Consider the following 21,182-nt stretch of genomic DNA (forward strand, 5'->3'; position numbering starts at 1 on the left):
TCAATGCCCATCCTTTATATCTGAATAAATATGATAGCCTCCTGGTCAGTTTCTCTATTCTTCATCCAACCTGCTCTGAATAGAGTCTCCCTATTCAATGCTTTACAATAGCTACCACCTCAAATTTCTCAATGTCACTCAAAGCCCTCCATAAATCAAGCTCTATTTTGTCCCCTTAGCCTGGTACCTGTAATTCACTATTCCTTAATATGATTTCTCATTACATTAGTCTCCTTATTTCCCCCACCTCAGATGCCTATACCTTAAATTTAGCTTGCTAAGCTTATAAATCACCTTCTCTACCAACCCAAAATCTATGTCCTTTAATGGACCTCTTCCTCCACAAACTTCTCCAACTTTTAGGGCTCCGTTGCTTATATCACATGCATGTTTGCAGACTGCTTTGGGAATATACTGTAATTGTATTTAATTTTCTAACTCCTGGATTGATTGAACTATCACTCACAAAGACGGTATCTTCTACTTCCTTAGGATCCTAGCAAGCTTTCTAGTTTTACTTAAGCCAAAAAGATCCATGACTTCCAATCACAAAGTTCTATATCTTTCTCAAGAAGGCTCAAAATACTAGACAACACCCTATTAATCTCCATCTCTTTTTAATAAAAAGCTCACTAGTTCACTTCACTGATTTAGTTTTTATTTAGTAACAGAAGTTGGAATAAACTCAGGTGATAAACTTGATAACTGAGTTTAGCCTTCCAATAGTAATGTTAAGAATTCTAAAATACACAAGAACCCTACACATAGAAATAGAAAGGAATAATAATATACTATTCAAGAAATACCATGTGCAAAGACAGTATAAGTAGAACAAATGCCAAGGATAAAGATGCTACCTATATCCATGCTTTAATCTTCTTTAAGCAATGCCATGAACAGAGAACTCTGAAAACCTTAAGTTTTACCAAACATTAAAGAAAGGCTGAATAAGGCAGTACTTACGGCACAATGCAGTACTTTTAAACATTATAAACTCAATCTTGGTTACTTACCTTCTCTGACCTGTAGTAGAACAGTTCATATCATAAGACCACTTTCCCCCCAACAATCTCATTCCCACAAATGACAGAAGTTTCCATATAGAAGAAATCACAAGTTTCACACACACATTCACACACTCAAAGAACACACCAAAGGCTAGTTTTCTTTTCTTTCAGAGTTTATTGTGTACACATACACTTCACAGGTTTTTTTTTTTTTTTTTAAGTCTGTACACTTCACAAGACAGTACAAACTAGCTACAATCTGCTAGCAACACATCAGGACATTAACACATCCCATGATTTTTGCCCTAAAACAGGCAATTGTGCTACTCCAACTCTCTGAGAGAGATTTTTCCAGCTCATGTCATGTGGCCCAGACACCTCCTCTTCTGTAACTTCCACTTCTGGAACTTCCACAAGCCCAAGCTCTATCTTTACTTCTATTTCATGTTCAGCTCAGTGCAGATACTCTGCGGCTTCACTTTTTCATCTTCATATCTGCTTCAATGGCACAGCGGCGCCCCCTGGTTCCCCCATCCTAGATGACAGGCAGACAAAGAAACGGAGCATGAGTGAGTTAGCTATGAGGTAAGAGAAAAGGTGCAACAAGAATGCTGGGGATTTGGTTTTTTGGGGGAAGAGGGGGGAGAATCAGCAGAAAAATCCAGGAAATGAGGGGCATTTATCTGTCTTCCCACAGAGTGGGCTAAAAAGCACCTGGTAGTAGTGTGTGAGAGGAAATGTAGGACAGAGTACCTTGCTTCTGCCCACCATAGAGGTCACTGGAGTTCACCTGGGGTCCCACAGAATGACTATAGTCATCCCACCCAGGCCCCAAATCATGTGCAAAGGAACAGGAAGAGTAAAAGATGGGTGGGAGAGTCAGAAAGGGCAGTGGATAGTGAGATTCTTGGCTAACATACCTGTCCAGCTGTTGATCCCTATAAGAAAGGCCTTTCCTGCAGACTGACCCTGGCACTAGCTCCCTAGCACCTCCTGAGTTGTTTTCCATGAGATCAGGACAATCAGAAGGCTTCTTTCCATCTGCTGCTCTCTCCCTGCAGCCCAGCTCCTTCCTCTTGTGCAATACTTTGCTGTCTTCAATAGATAAAAGATTCTATTAACCAGCCTTGCAACAACCAGCCAATTGCTTGGGGATCCAGAGTCACTGTTGCAGGCCAGTAGGAAAGAACGGAGATTACAGTGTTCTGTCTGTGGTACGGACTAAGGCCTGTAGGTAAGGTGAGCTAGTGAACAGTTCTGCTGGGCCAGGCCATTTTTACATTTCTAACATGCAAGGACTCTAAAATTCTTAGAGCTCATGAACACAAGTTGCCTTTGAGGCAACAGTAAGTATAAAAATACCACCCTTGTATTTGTATAACACTTCCTTTTTTTTCCAAGCCATTTTATCCTCACACCATCCCTGTGAGGTACGCTGGACAGGCACCTCATTATATTACCTCCATCACACAGATGAGGAAAACAAAGCTCCAAGAGATAATCCAGAGTTTTAAGATCACGTGGTTTTCTAGGCTGATATCCTTCCATTACATCATGACTTAGAGCCTCATAATGAACAACAAAGAGTCAGAGTATTGTTCAAATCACAGAGGAAAAGAATAGAAGTCTTTAGGCTAGCTTTACTAAGCTTATCTCTAATTCCACCAGCCACTACTGTATGTAGTGGTCACTGTTACTGAGATCTTTATCTTAAATTTTACTGAATGTTTGTGTATCAGTCATCACTCTTGCAACTTAATATTAGGGGAAAAGGAAAAACTCATGTACTGAGTATCTGTAGGTATGAGGAACACTTTTTAAAAGCCAGCTAGCAGTTGCTGCTCTGAGCAATCTTCTGTTTGTAAGAAAAGAACTGTCAAAAGGTGCACTCAAGAAATGAGGAGCAGGTGCATCCTAGATCCTTACCAATAATCCCTCATTTCAGCTCAGTGAAGTCATAAATAGTCCCTACCCAGCCCACACACACACACATGCAGAAAGACAGGAGTGCAGAAGATAGAGTTTCTTATTCGATGACTTGAATAAACAGAAGTTTAAGACATTGCCACAGTCTGCATGTTCGATTTCCCTCTGCCACCCACCCCCAGCAAGAGCTGAGAATCTCTGTGGCAACACCACCCCTTGCAGCCATTCAATACTTACAAAGAGAGAGAGAAGGAAGGCAGGAGAGCCCATGGGGACACTGTCCTGTTAGAGGACAAACAAACACTGATCAGGTTCCACGGAAACTCTCAGCTGCAAGCACCCCAAACCTCAGGACAGAGACACAAGCACCACACACACAAAGACAAAAATTTTAAAACTCAAGAATAAGAGGAAAGAGATCCAAAAGCAATCTGGCCATTATGCCTCTGGAATAGGAACTGATGGTCCCCAAATGCTGCAAGCTAAGTCATTTCTCCCACCTTGTGAGCACTCTCCAAGAGGAGATAATAATTCATGCACTCAGCTCACAATTTCCCCCATGTGACTGGGTCTTCCAGTCACAGCAGGTTTCTTCAGTGTTTGGATGGGAGCAAACAACTACCATTTAAAAATCTTTATGTCTGTATACCATTGGAATGTAGAAGCCTGGAAGTACCAAGTAGTAACATAAGGTTCCTTGGATGCTTCAAACTTCTATCACTGGAACACTGGCACACAGGCTCTTCCTTGGTCTCCTCACCTTCTCTGAAGAATCCTGTTTGCGGGTAGAATCTCTCCCTCGAAGACTTTTAGCACTGATCCCAGACTCAGATGTCTGCATAATCAACTGTGTGGCCAGGAATTGCTGTAGGGAGAAGAAACAGAGTTGGCCCTAGAGACCTGATCCATCAAGGAAAAATGAAGACACCTTAGGCTTTGTAAATAGGAGTACAGTACTGTTCTGCAAACAGCATTCAAATACGTCTTGAATGATTAGGAGTTTTAGCACATTAGGTTTTAATTCTAGTTGTGCATGCTAAGGAATCGGAAAATGCCAAATAGCTCTAATTTTTTGTTGTTGTTATAATATAGCATCAAAATCTCTATGCTCTTACTCTATAGCACAGGGAATTATACTCAGTATCTTGTAATAGCCTATAATGGAAAAGAATCTGAAAAGAATATACATAAAAAATTGGGTTGGCCAAAAAGTTCATTTGGATTTTCTTCTGTAAAATGTTATCTGAAAAACCTAAACAAACTTTTTAGCCAACCCAATAGATATAAAACTGAATCACTTTGCTGCCCACTTGAGACCAACACAACACTGTAAATTAACTATATTTCAATTTTTAAAAAAACCCTAAAAAACAAATCTCTGTGCTCTAAGAATGAGAATGAGAGAGAATAAAACTAGATGAACCGAAGCAATTTAAGTAATCAGTAAGCAATTTAAGTAGTTTGGCAGACTCTGCAGAGATAGACAACATCCCTCCAAGTTCAATATCCCAAAGGGTGCCTGGTAATGTAACTACAGGATAGAAGTAGGTTCCCTGCAATGAAAAGGATCGTCTACCATGTACATAATTCACATCACTTAAAAATATACATTCATAAAAAAAATATATATATATATATACATTCATCATTTTACAAAAATTTTATTAAAAAACTTCAGGAAACAAGATATTTTCCCAAGAAAGGCAGAATATTCTCTCACAACTCTTTTACCAAACCAACATGAGAAAACCAACATGAATCCAGCAAGAACAAAATTGTATCTTCCTGTGTCCCTGATGGCTATTCCAAGCAAAAACCACAACACCCCTTCCTAACATCAATACAAATCCTTCTCTTGAGTATTTTAAAATTCTCAGGATCCTCAAAGTACCTGGATCTGCTCCAAGACATCTCGCTGCATTTCTACTGCCATGTGATAGACATCGTGGTCTGAGCTATTATACATCACAGCATTCTGGAACATCAGCATAATGTCACGCTGAAATTCAGCTGTGCTGCGGATCAGTCCATTTTCAATGTTTTTCTTAATAGTTGACAAATCCATAGGCCTAAAAAACAGAGCAGGGGGAAATGGGAGCATAGAGGGGAAAAGGACTCCACTGGATCTCCGAATATATTATTACTGTATGCATTTCCTTATACCTTTAGTCCCAGCTGCCAGGACTCAAACACCAAGCCCTAAAACAAGTACTTAACCCCAAAACCAAATTCAGCCTGTATAATAAGTACTGAGAAAGGTAATAAAGGGGGTTAATTCTTTTAGACTCAGTGATCCAGTCAGTGAAATAATTAGTTTAGCACTTGGTCATACTTACATCAAAAACACCTGCTTTAAACTTTCTGTCTAAAGCAAAAGTCCACTAAGACTGGACAACTTACAATTCAGGCCTAGTCAGCATGCTGAATGGATCATGGCTTACCTCTGTACAATGCTGTGGTAGCCAGGTGCTATGTCATCTGTAACAGGCTGCAGGAAGACATTGGCATACCTGTCCAAAAAGAATGTGGTGCAATTACTGACTTATCCTCCAAGAAGCACAGGTGAAGGAACTTGATCTAAGCGGCTGAAGGTTGTAAGAGCCAATGCCATCAGTCCTGTATAAGCGTACTCAGACTTTTTTCTAATTACCAACAATGAGGAGGAGCAGGAGAAAATGTTCCTACTACTTGGTAAAGCCCACTCACCTATGATTAGCTGCAGCTCTCCATACAAGCATGATGGCTTTCTTCCAGATTTTCTGTGCCTGAATAGCTTCCTGATCCTCACTACAGACAGAGCTGAAATAAAAGAAATATGAGAGTCCCACTTGGCATAAGTCCAAAAAAAAAAAAAAGATTCCTGATTATTTTTGTCAGATGTTTGTTCCAGGCCAAGAAACAGAAGATGAAAAAGTAAGACTAAAGAAAAGATCCTCTCCTACTTCTCACCTTCACTGCCTTGACCTCAAAGAAAGAATCGCAGATACTCACAACTGTGAAGAAGCAGGGCTGCTGGGGATGGAGTCTGCCAGTGTGTGGGACTGCAGCGTAGCATTGTGTATGCTAAAGCCATCGTCACTCTCACTCACAGGGGGCTCATTATCCATTTCTGACAAATAGCCTTCTCCTTGATCTTCTTCCTTAGGCTCCTCTAGGCTGGCCACTTCACTGACTCCATCTTCCTCCTCATCCTCACCTGGGGCATCCTTAGACATAGTGTGCTCCAGTCAACAAATGGAAAGGAGAGCAAAGCTATCCAGCAAAGCATCATTAAACATGATCTGTCTTTTGGGTTAGATCAGTTCTAGAAAATAACCTCACACTGTTTCCTGACTGAGCCCTCTATCACTTATACTACCATCTACTTACAGATACTGACTGATCAAGTAACTTAGAACCTGGACAAAGAATAAGACCCAGGATCTTTTTAAAAGGAAGAAAAAAAAAGCTACTTACTTAAGACTAAGCTAAGAGGCGTTCCTTCTTTCCCCTTGCTCTTGAGAGGAACTCTGACCCTGGGTACAAAGTTATCAAAAATAGTTTTTATTGTGTGTCTCATCTGATGGAGCAAGCTCACATCGCATTAAGTCTGTTTGTTACTACTGCTTTAGTAATTCTAATAAGAAAACTTTGGATGACTTTCTCTGAATAGTATAATTAATAATCTGATTTCTATATGCTCTCCCTGGCTCTGATATCCCTACTCACTCCAAATCTCTCTGGATGTATCAAAGCTTCACAAACTCTTTCAAATAGGAAGCACCTGTTGCCACAGTACTCCCACTATGCCTAACTGTCCACTGCAGCTTTTCCCCATGCAACTCCTTAACCAGTCTCATCTCAGAGAATAATGATGCGAGTTTACTGAAATTCATTAAAAAGGTAGTGCTATAGGGAAATCTAGTCACACAGCAAGAGGAATAAAGAAAAATCTGAAATACCTTTATCTGGCTTCCAAAAATAGTCCCTGATTCTTCTTTCAATGAGTCTGCAGAGGAGAGAAAGACTACCTGAAGATTTTTCCACCTTAGCCTTCCCCTTCCTATGGACAATAGTCCCCTGCAGCTCTCCTTTCCATGCTGACCTATTCTACCTCCTCTACTTGCCCACAACCCACAAAGCCCTCAGAAGCCAAAGCAAATGATTTAAAGTTAGTTATAGAGTACATATTTCCTGGCTTTATTATTTACCTGACATTTCAAACTTGTGCTGAGTCTCTGACTCTAAAGGATCTTCAATGGGATTTGAGCCATGTGATGGAGACAACATGCTTTCAGGGGATGCCTGAAGACCAAAAAGAACAAATACCTTAAGTCCTGGTAAATCACTACAGCTTATACATTATTCTTCAATGATAATGAGACTATACAAGAAATTCTAAGTCCTCCTACCCATGTAATATGATTCTAATGGTCACCTTAATAGAACAGGGTAAGTATATATAGCACTGATCATACCTATGGGCTTTGGACACATCAACATGTCAGAACTCAGGCATGCAACAGGAACACCAAAGGCCTAAAATGTCACTTCTTACCTAAGATATAACCCTCCACCCCTCGCCCCCATCCCCCAAGCCCCCGATCTTAAATACCTCTGTCTTCACTGTTGTAACTGGAGTTTCATCGCCTCTCCTACTGGAAGCATCTGCTTCAGTAATTTCTCCAGTTGCAGTACTTCTGGGTTCCTCATTTAAGTCCTGACTCCTGAGTTCTGGTGGCTCCATACTCATGGCTGGAACAACTCCAGATACTATTTCAGCCCCTGAAATGCCTTGCTCTGGTTCTGCAGGTTCCATTTTGATCTCAACACTGGGTTCCCTGATGTCCACCAGTTCATGGATTCCTTTGCTTTCTGTTTCTTCAAAGTCCAGCCTCTCCTGCTTGACTGTCATCTCTGGTGCAGGGAGAGGTACTGGCTTGTCCCGTTCCTGCTGGATAGGATGCTCCCAGGGGCCAGGCAGGGATTGGGGATCATCATTCTCTTCACAGAATGACAGTGCTGCTTCCACTGCTGCCACATCCAGCACTTCAGGATGATCATCTACCTGTCCCATAATACATACACTGTTGAAGTCACAAAAAGAAGCCCAAGCCCCTCAATTCATTAGCACCAAACGAGATGGCCTGAATCTGCAGCTTCTCTCTCCATCTTCTCCATGTAGCAGAAGCAAGCAATGGACAGGTACCTGTCTGGTGCAAACCAGTAACATAGGAAAGGCTGGGTAGATGACTAGTATGTCAGCATCAAAGGGCTCTGGGACTACAGAGATGGAGATGGGAAGAAGCAGGAGAGTTGTTTGTTTATGTAATTCTTACTACAAGAAGCAAGGAGAGGCTAAGGAGAGAAGCCTATGTAGGACCCATGAGACATTCTTTGGGGCTTTGCTGAATAGTTACCTTGTCCTCAATGATGGCAATGATGTCCCCAACAGTCTCAAAGTCCAGCTCTTCACCTGTGTAAGACACAGCAATATCCATCTTCTCAGCCAGATCTAAATCTTCCTTCCCATCAATGCTAGGAGCCTTTGATCCTCCAGGGGCCTCTGCTACCCCTGACCGGAAACACTCTTCTTTGATAGAATTGATGATCATGGAGATTTCACTGCTATCCATGGAGACAGTCACAGTATGTGGATCCCCCACAGCCTCCATGGGAACACAGGTGTCAGGCTGACTCACTGAATAACAGGAAAAGAAAACCATCTCAGAAGCTTATTTGGTACCAACTGCCCACCTGGAGATCACACCAAAGCTGTGGACAGATGTCAAGCACCCATACACTTAAGCTCAGTAAAAGTTATCTTACATCAGTCTATGTTTTCTTCTCCTCAGTTTTATCTAGAAAGGTGAAAACACATTCTCAAGCCCATTCATATATGTACACTTAGCCCTTTTGCCCCAACACATAAATGCCCACCCATTTCTTCTCACATCCTTGTTTTTGTAAGAATAAAGACGGCACATGTCCACAGAGAACAGAAGCTGATGCTCTTGGTCACCTTTCTCTAACTGAAGCTCAAAATGAAATTTTGGATCTAGTTGCTGCTCAGGGCGTGGGTCAAGGACGCACCTGGAGCTACACTCTCAGGAGTGGAGACAGCCGGAGCAGAGGATGGTGCTGGCAGCGCAGGCATCATGACAATGGTAGCCTGGGACACAGACTCTACAGGGGGTGGCACAATTTTAACTGGAGGTTCACTGGCAACAGTAGTGAAGGAAGCAAGAGGTGTGGTGAACTGTGTAGGACCAGCTTCTAAAAGCCGGGAAAGAGTGGGAGCACCTAACAGACAAAGAGGTACACAAACGAGGTAAGAAGAAAGCACATGAGCAAGAAGCAAACAATAGCCACTTTAAGACTCAACCAAGAAAATTTTTAGTCTCAAAGGATGAAAGTAACTCCTGTATGAAATAAGCTCATTATCTATATCCTTATTTTTTCAAACCTTACTTAAGATCTTCTGCCAAGTTAGGAATGACTCAAAGCACTAGAATACACAACTCACATGAAAAATGAGTGGTAATTTTTTAAAAAAAGGTATGAATAAATCTGTCCCTTCTACTTAAGTTAAGCATGCTATAAACCACCCAAATTTAACACCACTCAAATACCAAAATCGAATGTTTGGCATTTTTTAAAACTCTTTTTTCTTTACATTTTCTACCTCATTTAATTCTCACTACATCCTTGTGAAGTATATATATTGCAATTAATAAAAGAGGAAACTGAGGCTCAAGAATTAAGTTACCTATCCAAGGTCACAAAACCAGTGTGTGGCAGGCCTGAGACTCTTTAAGTCTAGTGTTCTAGTTCCAAATCTTGTCTGCCTATGCTATAGTCTCAGGTATCCCTAGCACCCTTCTGTGATTTTTGCACCTTCACCATTAACTTCACTATTCCTCTCAATCAGTATCTATGCTGTGGTCATCCAGGACAATCAGTATTTTGAAGATGAAATGGATTTACAATTTTGAGCACCATGTGGTTTAACAGGTAAAGTAGCTCCAAGGTTGGGCTTTAAATCTAGGATTCACAGTTGCTTAATAACAAAGCCTAGAAACCAAGGGCAGTCAATGCCATGTTCAACATCTCTAAAATAAAGTCGACAACGGAAAAGTAGTGACTTACCTGAGGCAGCTGGGGAGGCTGCAACAGTGTTGGGTGTTTGCTGCATCTCCCCACCATGTATCATGGGAAGGACCCCGCCTACCTCCAGGAGGACACCTGTACTGTTCAGGTGGCCAGAAGCCACAGCCATTTCACTCTCATTGACCTACCAGGGAAGAATAGAGGTGAAGGCTACACTCAAGCTTTCCTTTATTACCACTTCCCAAAAAAGCTCCAGCAGTTGGCTAAACTTCATGAAACTAAAAGTTAATATCCAAAGAAAATGATTTCAGACCCAAGGGAAACTCTGATTTTCAAAACTTATTGACAAGAGTTCTCTGGAGAAGAGAACCAAAATAATTATGTTTCAGATACCTCAGGACCCAAGGATACTATCAACTATTTTGTTTTGTTTTGTTTTGAAATTAACATTTAACTAGGAGAGCTCTTCCTCTTTTGAACTTTTTTTCCATGTTATATTTTAGGTCCCAGGCACTCCCTTCCAAATTACTTAATCACCACAGCTCTCAAACACCCACAGAAGTCTCCATACCAGTCTGGGGCTAGTAGGCAGGAGGCTGCCCTTCTTCAAGAGCTCTGACAGCAGAGGGGAGGGGGGTGGAGTTGCTTTCTGTCCAAGCATCTTTTTCTGGGGTGAATCATCTGTTACTGGGGTCATGGGGGCTTCTAAGGGTGCAGAGCCTGGAGGAAGGGTGTCAGGAATTCCAGGAAACGAGGTGACTGGGGTACTCGGCAAAGTCCCAGGGGTTACCTAAGAGACAACAGAGAACCTTTATCTGACTTCTCAAACTCAGGAAGGTTCCCTACTAATCTGGATGGGTTAGTGTGTCTACCTATTACTTTATTAGTCCTGAGTGGAACTGCCCAGAAACCCTCTACCCGTCTTGCTCTCAACCACACCTTTCTTCCCCACAATTTTTTCTCTTCTACTCACTCAAACCCAAAGCGACTCAACCATTCCACCCAACTTGCCTTTTATAAACTCCTTACCCACTACTAATATTATATTTACATAGAATCACCCTATATTTCAGCAGGAATTTCGTAAGACCAGTACACTTACAAGTAATTCCTTAAGTTAGCCTTTTACTTATCTCTAAAAATGTCAAAAGCCTCAATGTTTTTAGGTCCATTCTTATCTTAGAGCACAGAACATGGTAAATTACGTCTTTAGCATTCAGACCAAGAGAGGAAATTGCCTCTAAGCCAAAAGTGGTTTCCTCATCACTCAGCTCTCTGCTGGCTTACTGCCCCTTTGCTGATCAATTCCTGTGGATGGAAATATACTCACCCCAGAGGTGGCCTCTTCCATAGTGGTTGCAGTCAAGTCGGCAAGTGGATAATCACCTCCTGGGGAGGCAGAATCTATAGGAGAGCGAACCATCACAGTAGGTAACCTCCGAGGGGGTGTTTTTACTGCTTGACGGGCTAGAACATACAAAAGAACAATCTCTGTCTTCAAGATTAAATAAATAAAGCTAGACTCTGCTATTATATAATAAAGGACAAATAGGGATGTTACATTACTAAGGCAGCATTAAGAATCTGGATTAGAAAGCTTTCTTTACAAGTTTTTAGCCTAATTTTTCCTATGAGCAATTCTCACCCTAAGCAAACTTGTGTACCCTAAAGGTCCTTGGAGTAGGAAAGTAGTTTAAACATCCCTCAATATCCTCTTCAACAACTTAAGATTCTGCTTTCAACAAGAGGGAAAGACCTCAATGGCTCAAAGCATGTATTCCTAGAATTACAAATGCTTAAGTTCCTCCCCTTATCCAATGACTAAGTTATTCTCAATCTTTTTACAGGCTTTGACTTCTAAAACCTTGTTTATGTTCAATATGTTATTATCAGGCTTTTGTGTCTTAAAAGAACACAAAGGTCTAGTGAGATCTCAGCAGAGCTCACTTTCTAAGAGTTTCTTCCTGGACATAAAGAGACGTTTTTATTCTGGTAAAAGAGAAGATGACAGAGAAAAGCGTGCAATTGGAATTAGTAGATTCTGTGTTAACAGTCTTCAACTGTCATCGTCATGCAGCAGTGTATAGTCAAATTGTTAAACAGAGTCACTAGGTTCACCTTACCCTGATAAGCCGCATCCGTAGCCTTCCTCTTTACTTCAGCTTCCTCTTCCTCCAATTTCTTTTTCCTAAAGAGGAAAATAAGGGTTAGATCCTAGCCGGCTGTAGCTCCTTCACAGTGCCCTCACAAGGAAATTTTTTTGCCAGGCTAGCACTTTCTAGAGGAAAAATCTAAAAAATAAATCTTTATCAGCAAAATAGGGAGTTTTCAGTATACTGCCTAACTACCAGTTCTTTACCCAGGCAAACTAGAGCCACATTTAAGTTAGAACTAAGTTATGTTTTCACACTGAAATATTCTATCACATTACCTTCTAGGACTCACTACCCCCTCCCAGCCACCAGGTCACTCTGCAGCTTTCCCTTTCCAGAATCTCTCAAGTCTAAAGGGATGGCAGATGTAGGAAATAAGCCAGATTACTTAAGAAGTAAAGAGGGTAAAAAGAGAAAAAGGAGTACAGATGGAAGAACAGTATAATATAACCCACATCGCAATGTCATTGCAAAGCTCATCCAGTCTGCTGTCCATGTGCCCAGCTTGAATTAGTTCTGCATCTCTTTTCAGCCGTCTGTAGGATGAGAGGTAGGTAGACTGGGTTTTTTAATCTATTTTAAAAATTCTGACTAGTATAAGCCAGCCCGATTTGTCTCTCCCAACCATTTTGCATTCTCTGATAAGTACCTATATTTTTCCTGGGTTTCCTTTATCACTTTCTTTAGTTCCTCAACTCGCTCAGCAGTCAGTTTCCGAACAATGACATCTTCAACAGTTTCTACCACTTCTCCCTTTTCACCCCGTTTCCGTCTATGCAAAAATTTAAAAAACAAAAACAAAAAAAAGACCAGACACACACTTGAATAAGAGAACATTTTTTCCTACTCCCACTTGCTTTCTTTGAGCCTTCTCCACCATCTAACCAGAGATAATTTCTAACTTTTATCACACCATGATATAAACAGATAAAAAAACCAGACTTCCACAGTAAATATTCTCTACTAAAGAGATCTGGCTCAAGTGCCTGGCTTTGTACTCACTTTGGGGTCTCAGTGGTCTCTAGGAGCTCTGAGTACTGGGAAGCACAATGCTATGGAAAAAAGTGAAAATATGATGAGCAAGTCTGAAAAGGAATGACCTTTCAAAGTTCAACATATTAGACTAAGGTTTACACAGGGGAGCTATATTTAAGGTAGGAGTAGCTTCTAGGAGGACAAATTACTTTGCAATCAAATTAGTTCAAAATAATCAATACCATAACACAGAAAAGGAAGTCTTCTGGCCTGGAGTTTGTCTATTTGAGGAAAGACAAGCTAAGAGCCAATATTTATATTTAATATCTACTGAGTAGTTACCGTATGCAAGGCACTGTGCTAAATGCTTTCTAGGTATTACCTCAACTAAATATTTTCAACAATCCTGAATCAACTTTTATCCCTAGTTTACAAATCAGAAAACTGAGGCTCATGGTTCAAAGTTTTCAAGTAGAGTCATATTAAGCCCAGATCCATCTAATGTACAAGACTGGCCTTTTAACTGTTATGCTACACTGACAAGAATAGTTTGTAATAGTGTGGGCATACATGGATGGATTGGCAAATATTGAGAAAAAGGAAAAGTATTTTCAAACTATTCTTCATGGTACAAAAGCCTTGTGATTAAAAGGGCAGGACCTGGTCACACTGGTCAGAATGGCCATCATTAAAAAGTCTACAAATAATAAATGTTGGAGAGGGTGTGGAAAAAAAAGAGAACCCTCTAACACTGTTGGTGGGAATGTAAATTGGTGCAGCCACTGTAGAAAACAGCACAGAGATTCCTCAAAAAACAAAAAATAAAACTACCATATGATCCAACAATCCCACTCCAGAGCATATACCCAGACAAAACTATAATTTGAAAAGATACATGCAATCCTATGTTCATAGCAGCACTATTTACAATAACCAAGCTAAGACATGGAAACAACCTAAATATCCATCGACAAGTGAATGGATAAAGATGATATTCACAGACATAGAGAACAGACTTGTGGTTACCAAGGGGAAGGGGGTGTGGGGGAGGAAAGGATGGGGAGTTTGGGATTAGCAGATGCAAACTATTATATACAGGATGGATAAACAACAAGGTGCTTTTGTATAGCACAGGGAACAATATTCAATATCCTGTGATAAACCATAATGGAAAAGAATATGAAAAAGAATATATGTATGTATAAATGAATCACTTTGCTGGTCAGAAATTAACACAATATTGTAAGTCAACTATACTTCAATAAAATTTAAAAAAGAAATAAACATAAGAATAAATAAGCAAGATACTTAAAGACCAAAAAAAAAAAAAGGCAGGACCTGGAAGGGAACCCACTTCACATCTCAAAAAGTGCTCTAAAAGAACACTTACTTGGGAACTTACTTTTTGAGAGAACCAGTCTGGAGGGCGGCCAGGTTCTGCAAAGGGCTTGATTGCTCTGCTAACTGATACCCTACAAAATTAGAAAAACCTTATCACATACCAAATTGAAAAAAAAAGAGAGAAGGTATACTGAGAGTTCAAGGTTTAGAGTACAAACTTTGGAGTAAAAAATTGTCACTGGGGGGGCTTCCCTGGTGGCGCAGTGGTTGAGAATCTGCCTGCCGATGCAGGGGACACGGGTTCGAGCCCTGGTCTGGGAGGATCCCACATGTCGCGGAGTGACTAGGCCCGTGAGCCACGGTTGCTGAGCCTGCACGTCTGGAGCCTGTGCTCCGCGGCAAGAGAGGCCGCGAGAGTGAGAGGCCCGCGCACCGCGATGAAGAGGGGCCCCCGCTTGCCGCAACTGGAGGGAGCCCTTGCACAGAAACGGAGACCCAACACAGCCATAAATAAATAAATAAATAAATAAAAATTAAAAAAAAAAAATTGTCACTGGGAAATATTCTGGAATATGTGACTATGGAAAATGACACAGCTACTGAAAAGTCATTTTAGAGGGAAAGCGTCATTGCTAAACAGTTTTCCTACATGATGTATTTCCTGAGTGAAGTGAAGCTACTAGGACCTAGTAAAGTATCATTTGTTCATTTGGGAAAATATTTTTATGTTGATCTTGGTTCTTTCAGAAAACATCTGTCATTTGCGAAGCAATCTGTAAAATATTCCAGCCCCCCAAAAGTTATCTTCTGATCTATTAATACAGCTCTTAGGAATATAAGAAAATAACAAAAGAAGCAAGCACCAGGAAGCACGCACCATGTAGTCTTGACCAGACTGATGAACAGTTAGGTTTTTCCTAAATGCCTGCAAGAGGATGTTTAACTTATGGCACTTCACCTCTAGAAAATATTAAACAACCCATAAAAATAACTATGAAATATAATATATATGGTGATACGGAATGTATTTATAACATAATATTAACTGAAAAAAGGTGACACAATTTTCTGCTATGATGCACTCATATGACTTTTTAAAAAGTTACAGGTATAAAGACAAAGGAAGAAACAGGCAAAAATGAAAATAGACTGAAATGGCTTGATGCAAGAGTGTGAAGGGGCTTCAACTGCGTCTATTTCTTTAAAAAGATCTGAAGGAAACATGACAAAATGTTAAGATTTCTTAAATCCAGGTACCAGATACATGGGCACTCTGTATTATTCTCCCTACTTTTCTATGTGGCTGAAGTATTTCACAACTTTAAAAACAAAGTTTTGAATTTTGTGTTGGGATAATGGTTTCAGAGTTCTTTTCTTTTATAAAAAATTTACTTTAACATTGTTATGTGGATAGCTATCAGTAAAAACTAAAGTTTGATCCATAATTTACACCTTTTTTTATACCAAGAAAAGCCCCCAAATCAATCAAAGATTTATATATTTTAAAAAATGTAACCATAAAAGTACTAGAAGAAATCAAAGGAGAATTATTTTATAACCTCAGACTAGGCAAGAACTTTCTAATTATGTCACAAAATCCGAGAAAATTATTAATAAACTACATTTTAAAACTCTTCATGTAAAAATATTACATTAAGCAAAGCCAAATAGCAAAGTGGTTTAAAAAAATGCTCCTCAAAATAGACAAATGGCTAATCTCCCTAATATATAAGGAGCCACCCCCACCCCCAGTCAAAGAGAAAGACTAATAGTCAAATAGAAAAACAGGAAAAAGCAGTTTACAGAAAAGGAAATACAAGTGGCTCTTCAACACAAGAAGATATTTAACTTCACTCATCATAGGATAGACGCAAATGAAAGATATGAGAACTATTTCAAAGTTTGATCTTATACTGTCAAAGATCAAAAATACATAACACCACATTCTACGAACCAGGCCATAGAAAAACAGGTACTATGACATATTGCCAATGGGAGTATAAATTGAAACAAATCTCTGAGTAGGGCAATTTGAAATACTTACCAAATTTTATAAACATATATATTCTTTGACTCAATAATTCTACTTTCAGTTTATCTTAGATACAATTCATATATAACCATGCAAGGTTATATTTATATTAGCAAATGTCCATCAACAGAGTTCTAGTTAAATAAATTATGGTACTGCATAAAACAATATCATGCAGCTGTTAAAAAAAATGAGCTAGATCTTCATATAAAGATATACAAGGATCTATAAGATACAGTACTAAGTTAAAGAAAAAAAAAGCAGCAGTGACAAGGTAAAGAACACTGTGCATAGTAAATAACCAGTTGTGTTTAAAAAAGAGGGGGGAAAAGAAAATATTTATTTGTTCATGTATACAAATTTAATGGCAGAGAAACACACAAGAAACTACTAACCCTGGGAGATACGATACAGTGATGGGAGGAAAACACTGTGTACCATTTTTTTTTTTAATTTTTATTTACTTCTTCATTTATTTTTGGCTGCTTTGGGTCTTCATTGCTGCGCGCGGGCTTTCTCTAGCTGCAGCGAGTGGGGGCTACTCTTCGTTGCACTGCGCAGGCTTCTCACTGCGGTGGCTTCTCTTGTTGCGGAGCACAGGCTCTAGGTGCACGGTCTTCGGTAGCTGTGGCACACGGTCTCAGTAGTTGTGGCTCGCGGGCTCTAGAGCGCAGGCTCAGTAGTTGTGGTGCACAGGCTTAGTTGCTCCGCACCATGTGGGATCTTCCTGGACCAGGGCTCGAACCCGTGTCCCCTGCATTGGCAGGCGGATTCTTAACCACTGAGCCACCAGGGAAGTCTCAACCATTTTGAATTTTGAACCTTATGATTTAAGTACCTCCTCAAAATATAAATACAATTTAAAATTTTAAAGTTTTACTTAAGTGTTCTTCTACTATTTTTTTAATAAAAAATGTAAGAAAATATACAGATTAGATTCTATTTCAATTCAGTTTACTTGGTATTTTGTTTAAAAATTAGTTCAGTTTATATTTGAGTTATATTTAAGTTCAATCTGAGATTTACCAAATTAGTGTGCTTCGTTTTGTCACAGGATTTACCAGCTCGAGAACAGCTGCTACCTGGAAGATCCTGGTTTCATCTTTGAAAACTTCTTTGAAAAATACATAAAATTGTATAAGTGCTAAGTGTGACCAGCAATGCTGCTTTGGTAAACTCATCTGAATGGTTAAAGTAGTAGAGATATACCATACAAATGCAAATTTGTATATTAAGTAATCTGAACACTTAAGACAATTAAAAGGTGTCCTTAGATCCTGAGGGAAAAAAGAGGGGGTTAAAAAAAGGACTAATGTTAAAAATGAAAGCTTATGTCCTGGTAGCAAAAAAGACTGGAAACCACACAGAGTCCTATTTTCTGGTACTTAAAAGAAATACTGAGTGCTAAGACAATTCAATAGGGAAAGAATAATCTTTTCAACAAATACTGAGTCCTGGGACAGTTGCATACCTACATGCAAAAGAGACTCCTGCTTTACAACCTACACAAAAATTAACTCAAAATGGATCAAAGACCTAAATGTGGAGAGTCGAAAGCTGTTAGAAGAAAATATAGACGTAAACAGTTTCTTAGCTATGACACCAAAAGCACAAGCAACAGAAGAAAAAATAAACTCGTATCAAAACTAAAAACTTTTGTGCTGTAGACAATACCAACAGATATCAACAATACCAAAGAAAGGCAACACACAAAACAGGAGAAATATCTTCAAATCATCTATCTAACAAGGGATTTGTATCCAGAATATATAAAGAATTCTTAAAACTCAATAATAAAATGAAAAATAATCCAAGGGATCTGAGCAGACATTTTTACAAAAAAGACATACAAATGGCCAATAAGAACATGAAAACATGCTCAACAACACTACTGGTCATCAGGGAAATGCAAATCAAAACCACAATGAGATACCATTTCATACTCACTAGTACAGCTATAACAAAAAAAGACAACAATAAATGTTGTCAAGCATGCAGAAAAATTGGGGCCCTCATTTATTGCTGGTGGGAATGTAAAACAGTGGGGCCACTTTCTAGTTTGGCAGTTCCTCAAAAAGTTAAATAGAGAATTACAATATGATCTAGCGATTCCACTCTTTCAAGACAACTGGAAACATGTCTGCACAAAATCTTGTACACAAATGTTCATAGCAGCATTAATTATAATAGTCAGAAAAATGGAAACAACCCAAATGTTCATCAACTGACAAATGGTAAACAAAATGTGGCATACCCACACAAGGGACTATTATTTAATCAAAACAAGGAATAAAGGGGACTTCTCTGGTGGTCCAGTGGCTAAGAATCTGCCTTCCAATGCAGGGGACAAGGGTTTGATCCCTGGTCAGGGAACTAAGATCCCATGTGCTGTGGGACAACTAAGCCCGCGCGCCACAACGAAAGATCCCGCATGCTGCAACTAAGACCTAATGCAGCCAAATAATATTAAAAAAAAACAAAAACAAGGAATAAAGTACTGATACATACTCCAACATGAATGAACCTTGAAAGCACTATGCTAAGTGAAAGAAGCCAGTCACAGACAACCACAAACTATATGATTCCATCTACATGAAATGTCCAAAATAAGTTATCTATAGGGAGACAAAGTAGATGAGTGGTTGGTGGGGAAGGGGTAGGGGAGATGTTAGAGAGGTAAAGAAGAGATTGTAGAATAACTGCTAAGGGATAAGAGGCTTCTTTCAGGGGTATTTAAAATGTTCTAAAATTAGACTCTAGTGATGGTCTTACAATTCCAAATATACTAAATTCTGTGAATATACTGGGTTAATTTTATGGTATGTGAACTATATCTCAATAAAGCTGTTAAAAAACAAATGCTGCTTAAAGGTTAACTATTGGAATCCACCGGTATAAAAAAAAAATACCCGACAGTTTCTAATACCCAAGAAAGCAGACATCCTAGATACCTTACCAATTTTGATCTCCACTCCTCATAACGGAAGACGCTAAACACAGCTTCTCTCGGATGGACCATGGCTCTGTAGGGCCAGTACTCAGCAGCTTATGTTCTGAAAGGAGAGAAGACTTGGAGACAACCACTGAGACACTAATTCTAAGCCCCAAAGGGAGGACTAAAAGCCTAACACAAAACATCCCAACCTGTAAGGACAAAGTGAGACACTATCACCGAATCTTGATTTTCACCTCTCTAGTAAACACCACCACTAGGGTGATGCCTATTCATTGCATGAGAACTGCACTGAGTATATGGCAAAACATTTTTTCTTCAAATGCCATGGTTACTCTATGTTTGTTTTTTTTTTTTTTTAAAAGAGTCATTAATTTAGAGCAGTTCTCCCCAAAGACCCAGTTTTAAGAATGCTTTATTCCAGGTACTTCCCTGGCGGTCCAGTGGTTAAGACTCCGCACTTCCACTGCAGGAGACACGGGCTGGATCCCTGATAGGGGCAACCAAGACCCTGCGTGCCCCGCGGCGTAGCCAAACAAGAATGCTTTATTCCAATTTGGACGCAAGGGCTATTTCCCAGGATTCCAAGGGCTAATGACCCCCCCCCGCCCCCGCACTGCCCCACCTCCTTCTTAGCATAAACTTGTTTACTTCTCTCAGGAACACCCACTCCCCTTTAGCTGTTGGGTCTAAAAGACCTTTTCAATCCGTGAAACAGGGGGAAATGGCTGAGATGCACGAAATGCAATTTTCCCCCAGTGGCAGAAAAAGCTCACAGTTAAGATACCCCATTTCTCTTTGAGTACGGGCCTCACAAACGTTCGTCAGAAAACGACTCTTTGAGACGCCGGCCATTCCATATAGCTGTTGTGTGGACAACATGTCTGTCCACACGCCCGAGCCTCTGAGGCACCTTTTTTCCTCTCACTCCGCGGAGCTCCCAAACATACAAGGACTCCCTGAGGTGCTTCTCTCAAAACTCCGCGGCCTTACTGAAACACAAGACTCTACGCTTCTAGGCCCCCAACCGTTGGCCTTCACAACGCCGGTCGAGCGCAGGTCTCTGACAGCCCTGGGCCCTCAGGCAAATCATTGCTCCTACTCTCTAAGAGTGTGACAGAAATCTGTTGCCTGGCCTTGGCTCTACAAACACCTTCCACACAAGAGCAGCACAATTACTTACTGCCCGTTCCTGTCGCCATCTTGGCCCCGAAGTCTCCAACCCCCGAAGGAAGACCTTCTGGTAGGGCTAAAGCCCGCGGGATTCTGGGAAATCGAGTTCCGGTGTTTGTTCGCGGTGCGTCATGGGAAATGTAGTCCCCCACCCCACCCCGCCCCAACCCCAGGATGAACAAGCGCCCTAAACTAGGTCTCCTGTGAGAGGATGGCGACTGAAGCCTAAGGATTGCCTTTAGGCTTCTTAGAAAAGAAATGCCTAGGGTTCAAGTAAAACTGATAAACCGGATTTCCAGTGGGCCCAACTCCAAACTCCGACAGTTGGTAACCCGTCCTGCATTAGAGCAGAGACGTCAAGCCGTAGCAGTTTCCCGGTCTCGCCCGCCCCCTTGCGCCGATTGGTAGGTGCAGATTTCGCTATCTGATTGGCCGAACGAAAGCAGCGCGTAATTTAAAACATTGTATCAGTAACAAAGGTGCACCTCGTGGGCGGAGTTGTGCTCTCAGGCTAGGAAAGTCCAGGTTCGGCC

The 21,182-nt window shown here is 40.4% G+C and overlaps 1 protein-coding gene across 3 annotated transcripts; it reads right to left on the reverse strand.

The window, feature by feature from the left end:
* Positions 1 to 1,162: 1,162 nt before the first annotated feature.
* Positions 1,163 to 20,710, reverse strand: LOC132362526 (bromodomain-containing protein 8). 3 transcript variants are annotated; one of them, XM_059917178.1, is made up of 22 exons: positions 20,660 to 20,710; positions 19,480 to 19,576; positions 14,553 to 14,622; positions 13,178 to 13,227; positions 12,825 to 12,947; positions 12,631 to 12,711; positions 12,146 to 12,210; positions 11,353 to 11,489; positions 10,594 to 10,812; positions 10,062 to 10,206; positions 9,006 to 9,215; positions 8,333 to 8,613; positions 7,528 to 7,980; positions 7,124 to 7,217; positions 6,875 to 6,921; positions 5,925 to 6,139; positions 5,640 to 5,732; positions 5,375 to 5,443; positions 4,825 to 5,002; positions 3,694 to 3,798; positions 3,171 to 3,215; positions 1,163 to 1,542 (listed from the first exon to the last, which is right to left on the reverse strand). In XM_059917178.1, the coding sequence occupies exons 1-22, from the start codon at positions 20,676 to 20,678 to the stop codon at positions 1,483 to 1,485; spliced, it is 2,856 nt and encodes a 951-aa protein (XP_059773161.1). In that variant the 5' UTR covers positions 20,679 to 20,710; the 3' UTR covers positions 1,163 to 1,482. The 3 variants fall into 3 exon arrangements, with proteins under 3 accessions (XP_059773161.1, XP_059773162.1, XP_059773163.1); XM_059917179.1 differs by lacking the exon at positions 10,594 to 10,812; XM_059917180.1 differs by lacking the exons at positions 3,171 to 3,215; positions 9,006 to 9,215.
* Between the last annotated feature and the right edge of the window lie 472 nt (positions 20,711 to 21,182).

Source organism: Balaenoptera ricei, chromosome 3 (genome assembly GCF_028023285.1).
Source record: "Balaenoptera ricei isolate mBalRic1 chromosome 3, mBalRic1.hap2, whole genome shotgun sequence".
NCBI classification, from domain to species: Eukaryota; Metazoa; Chordata; class Mammalia; order Artiodactyla; family Balaenopteridae; genus Balaenoptera; species Balaenoptera ricei.